Genomic DNA, 5,000 nt, shown 5'->3' with positions numbered 1-5,000 from the left:
ACCAGGCTACCATGGTGCCATCTCCGACGCACCTGCCAGCTGAGGTGTGCGAAAAAAAGCCGAAGTTTGATCATTTACTAAAAGCCAACAAATAAAAATGTAATCCATACAATAGTGTTATTGGCTGTGGTTGCACCACCCTGACGTGAGCTACTACTAAACGTCATTGACCCGTAAGTCCTATAGAGCTTTGCAATGAACTCTGTGCTTGGTGTGCAGGCCTGCAGCTCCTGACGGGCTCCAGCAGCCTCCAGCTGTGGGCCAGTGAGGGCTCCACCAAGGGGACACAAGAAGCACAGGAGGAGGCCTCCAACTCCCAAGACCAGAGCACATGGAGAAGCATATGGCAATGCAGGTGGGTTGGACTTCATACCATACATGATTTTTTTTTTGGTGTGCCTTTTTCAAGTGTCCAAGTGTTTCAAGTGTTTTTTGCATGTATTACACTTCAGAATGTCTCAAGAAATCCTATTTGGTGACTTTGGGGCAATTGCCACAAATTCTGTTTGGTGCAAACACAAAACAGAGGTCTAGCTACAGTATTTATTGCCCTAATTTTCATTGGTCAATGAGCAAACATCTGCTTTTGTAAAACGATATAATAGCTTTGACTTAGCGGAAGCTGTTGAATGCTCATTCTGTGTGTGTGTGTGTGTGTGTGTGTTGCAGAACGGCCTCACCCATCCACTTCCTTAAATTTTCACCTGGTGGAGAGTTTTTCGCCACAGCTGGCCAGGTGAGTGCTCATACTATAAACTGTGATGAATTTAACATGTGAATTCTGCTTGTGATGGTCTGTGAAAGGTCACTTTCATCCAGGCGTTGGTGGTCAAATGCTTAGTTGTAGGCAGGGCCGCTGGTCACTTTAGCCTTGGTCTCATTAGCCGCGCTTCAGCGGCCCGGGGCCGCCCGGGGCTCAGGAGAGTGGCCGGCTCGGAGCTGCCGGCCCCGGGCCATTTTTTGCCTGATCGGACTCATAGCCGACCCCAGGCACATTCAGGTACACGCCTTGTTTGTGAAACGTCAGTCGGGCACAGCCCACTTTCGCCCCAAATCACAGAAGGACAACAACAAAACAACGACAAAGACTTTCAAGAACAGTTTTATTACATGGCAAAGTTGTCGATTCAGAAGCTGTATGGGACGCAGCGCATGTTAAGAAGACAAAGACGCATGAAAATACGAGCAGCTCGACAACTGAGAGTGAACAGAAGGAGACGTGCGAACATGCCCAGTTAATCCCCCCAATAGCGCACAGAAGCATGAGCCCCGGACATAGCGAGACATGAATGTGCAGGTAATTGAATAAGTTACCATGTGAAAGGAGACCAAATCCCGGAGACATAGCACCTTCATCAGTTGCTATAGAAAATTATGAGCCCCGGACATAGCGACACACCCCCTCGTTGCGGCGTGCCACCTGTCTATTCATGGTGAATGTGCAGGTAATTGAATAAGTTACCATGTGAAAAGAGACCAAATCCCGGAGACATAGCATCTTCATCAGCTGCTATAGAAAATGATGAGCCAGGGGAATAGCGACTATTTATTAACCCTATCGCGCCGGATGCATCATATATGTCTCATCAAATTCAAAGCCCTCTCCACGCTGACACACAAAAAAATCGATCTGAAAAACATCCTGCGTGTCATTTCCAAACGTCCTGCAGTACACGGAAACCGCCACAAGAGAGCAGCGGTCGACAACAAGTTGACCACAGCTCGGCGAAAAACAGGAAAATGGGGTAGAAGCGGTTTCCCTGACCGACGCTGAGATTTCGTCAAATTGCATAAGGTTTGTGTACAAATTTCCGAAATATAACTCTACATCCTTTAATTTGAACACTTGCTTTGTGCAATTAAGCAAGGAAGAGTTTATATTTTTACACCGTGTTGCAGAGAGATCGTGCTTAAACTGAGATGGTCAACTGAGGTCCCGTGAAACGCGGAACTAAGGGGCGGGACTTTCGAGCTCTATGCCGGCGGTGGCAGGAAGTCAGCCATCAATGCATTTGCTCCATAGGGAAACTTACAAAGCATACCACGACGATCGTTTAACAAAACACACAAGTTGTTTTACTTCAAGACAAAGATATTGCCTTAAGAAACAGGTTTTACTTGCAATTTTGAAAATGCAATGCAAAATGTTGAAATTATGATCTCGTAAAAAATGCATTGAAGTGAATGGAGAAATGGTCCAATTGTAGTAATGGACCCATATTGAAATTACACATCAAAAATGAATAATGATCTATATTACACTCATAAATAGGTTGTTGAGCATTCGATCAGCTATGTTTTTACATAGATTTTAAAAAATTACCCAACCAGGCTGTGGGAAATGTAAAATATGGTCCTGCTAAAACAAGGATAGGCTTTAAAAAATGGCAGGATCTCACTAAATATTTAAAGATAATCCTCAAATTAAATTGTCTGACAACTTTTTTAAATTAAAAAAAAAGTTGTAAATGCATTAAAAGTCATTTTTCAATGGTCATGAAATTGGAATTTCCATTCATTAAAAGCCTGATGCATCATATATGATGCATTAAATATCTCAGCGACCTTAACAAAATTTTGATTTTTTTTTTTACATTTCTTATAAGGGACCAATATTGAAGCAAATTCCAAAAAATTAGAATTTTCTCTCATTGCTTTCATGGTTCAGGTTTCACAGGGTTAAAGTAGCCACGGAAGTAGCGTAGCCTACAAGTCGTTCAATCTGCATAACATCGGTGTGTGTCCTGCAGGGAATTCTAAGTGTGCGCACTATGGCACATGTCTGCAAAACGTATGCCTATGGTTTAGTATGTCTGCAAAACATGAGACACTAGGGCAGCAGAGTGAGGATGATTTTAAATAGGCCTAAGTCAATAACAGCTGTGCTTTACTGTGTAATAATGTGGCTGCATGGGGGACTTATCGCTAAATTCTGGGCAAATTATTAGTTTGGGGTGTTTGGCTTTCTTATGGCATAATTTCATAAGATGCAACTTTGGCACTTCTGTTTGTGTTTTTAAAGTTATTTAGCCAATATAACTTTTTTGTTGTTATCAGGGCATCATGGGCACCACACTTAAACTTGGGATGTCATAGCTAAGTCATGTCGGCTTTTCTCTGCTTTTAGCCGCCAACTCTTGTGCCATTATCGTGATTTGGCATGCTTTCCACTGGACACCAATAAAAAGTGTCTCACAAATACTCACACATGACATTTATGTCGGCTTATTTAGCTTTTGCGCTATTATCGCCGAAGGTCTGGTAGGCTATATCGCACGTGGGCTATATCGCCCGAGGTTGACCCCGCCTCCGAGCCTCGGCGGTGCTTGCTGGCCCATCGAATTCGACGGGCCAGGGAAAGCGGCCCTTAGCCCCACAACCTGGCCCGGCGGCCATCTTTAGCACCTAGCACCCTTTTGATGAGATCACCGTCAGCCCCCTTTTGTCCGGGCCAGCCCGGGGCTGGCCCTGCAGTGAGACTAAGGCTATTGACCGGGCCAGGACAACATTTATGAAAGGGCCTCCAATACGATTTAATGTGGTTTCCAATTCTGCACCCACAGACCCATGTGTCCCCCTTCTCTATGGGCCTGCTTGTTCCGTGGACAACAACATTGCACATCACCCAAAAACACCATGCATGGTGGTGGCAGAAGCATCATGCCTAGGGGCTTCAGCTGGAATTGGGGCCTTAGTTAGGCAGAAGGGAATTATGAATAGTTTCAAATACCAGTCATTGTCTAACACAAAACCTTTGACTTCCTGTTAGGAAGCTGAACAGTTTTTAAGTCAACTTGACTGAGCAAACTTAGTTTTTAGACTGCACCATGTCCACCAGGTGATTTTAAGAACAGAGTTGCAGGTGCCCATAGACGGTCATTCTAAAGCTGGTTGAGATCAAATCTAAATTAGCCAAATAACAGAGACTGCAGCAAACATGAAATAAACGGTGAGGGGGACTCTAAAACATTGCAGACCACTCAGGAAATGGCCTTAATGTAAAAAAGAACTGGAGTTGTCCTTTAATTTTTTTAAATGCACGTATGCCGTGTGTGCCCCCCCTCAGGACGACTGCTTGGTGAAGGTGTGGTATGGCACCAGCAGCTGGAAGTGGGACGCTGGTAAACTCTTCACTCCTCCAGAGCAGAGCTCTCTGGGGGGGCTCAACTTCTCCTTCATCTACCTGGCCCACCCACGCTCCGTCACCGGCTTCTCCTGGAGGAAAACCAGCAAATACATGCCCAGGTATATAGAAAGCAGGGCCATCCCATAATACAACTCTCTGACTTTTTATTGGATGGGCAATAAATAATTAGAATGAAACGGATTGTGGTCTTGAGGACATTAGAAAAGGACACAAAACCTCATGCACTCACTCACACATATCCTAGCCACACGCATTCACACAGCCAAGTACTTACAGTTGGAAAAAGAAGTTTTTTGTACACTGCTGGTTAACTTTGAAATACTGGAGTGATCTGTAACTTTATATCACTGGTGCAGCTCAAATGTGAGACAATAAAATCTAGAAAATTGCATTGTATGATTCTTTGGATAATTTATTTTTCCGATATTGTGATTTTAACAACAAAAATATTAATTTGGTTTACAATGGCGTCTCTGTCTATCTGTCTCTATCTCCTTGTCGTTATTCAGAGGTGCTGTGTGTAACGTCCTGCTGACTTGCTGCAAGGACAGCGTTTGCCGTCTGTGGGCCGAGACCCTGTTGCCGAGTGACTCCCTGCTGTCCGGACTTAAGCACAACAACAATAACCGTGGCAACCTCCAGAGCTACGGCGACCTGAGCCGGCTGGCCAGGGATGGCAGGAGAGTCCCGTCCAATGGCAGAGCACCGAACCTCCTCTCGACCAATGGGAGATCACCACATCCACTTGAGGTAGAAGGGCACCCCTATTAATCAGTCTGACACTTCAGGCTCAGTCCAGAGCCTGGTATGAACACGGTGCTTTGCAGATAAGCACTTTAGTGCCGAACGTAAC

General features: G+C 44.8%; 1 protein-coding gene across 3 annotated transcripts in view; it reads left to right on the top strand.

Annotated features, from left to right (window-relative positions):
- Nucleotides 1-5,000, top strand: part of dmxl1 (Dmx-like 1) — a 74,906-nt gene that overhangs the window by 16,870 nt on the left and 53,036 nt on the right. For all 3 annotated transcript variants that reach the window (XM_063194801.1, XM_063194802.1, XM_063194800.1), the window contains exons 6-9: nucleotides 220-355; nucleotides 670-736; nucleotides 4,067-4,245; nucleotides 4,657-4,897. In XM_063194801.1, coding sequence (XP_063050871.1) covers nucleotides 220-355; nucleotides 670-736; nucleotides 4,067-4,245; nucleotides 4,657-4,897 — 623 coding nt within the window. The remainder of the gene's footprint in view (nucleotides 1-219; nucleotides 356-669; nucleotides 737-4,066; nucleotides 4,246-4,656; nucleotides 4,898-5,000) is intronic.

This window comes from Engraulis encrasicolus, chromosome 3 (genome assembly GCF_034702125.1).
Source record: "Engraulis encrasicolus isolate BLACKSEA-1 chromosome 3, IST_EnEncr_1.0, whole genome shotgun sequence".
Classification (NCBI taxonomy): domain Eukaryota; kingdom Metazoa; phylum Chordata; class Actinopteri; order Clupeiformes; family Engraulidae; genus Engraulis; species Engraulis encrasicolus.
This window is presented reverse-complemented; position numbering and strand designations above follow the sequence as displayed.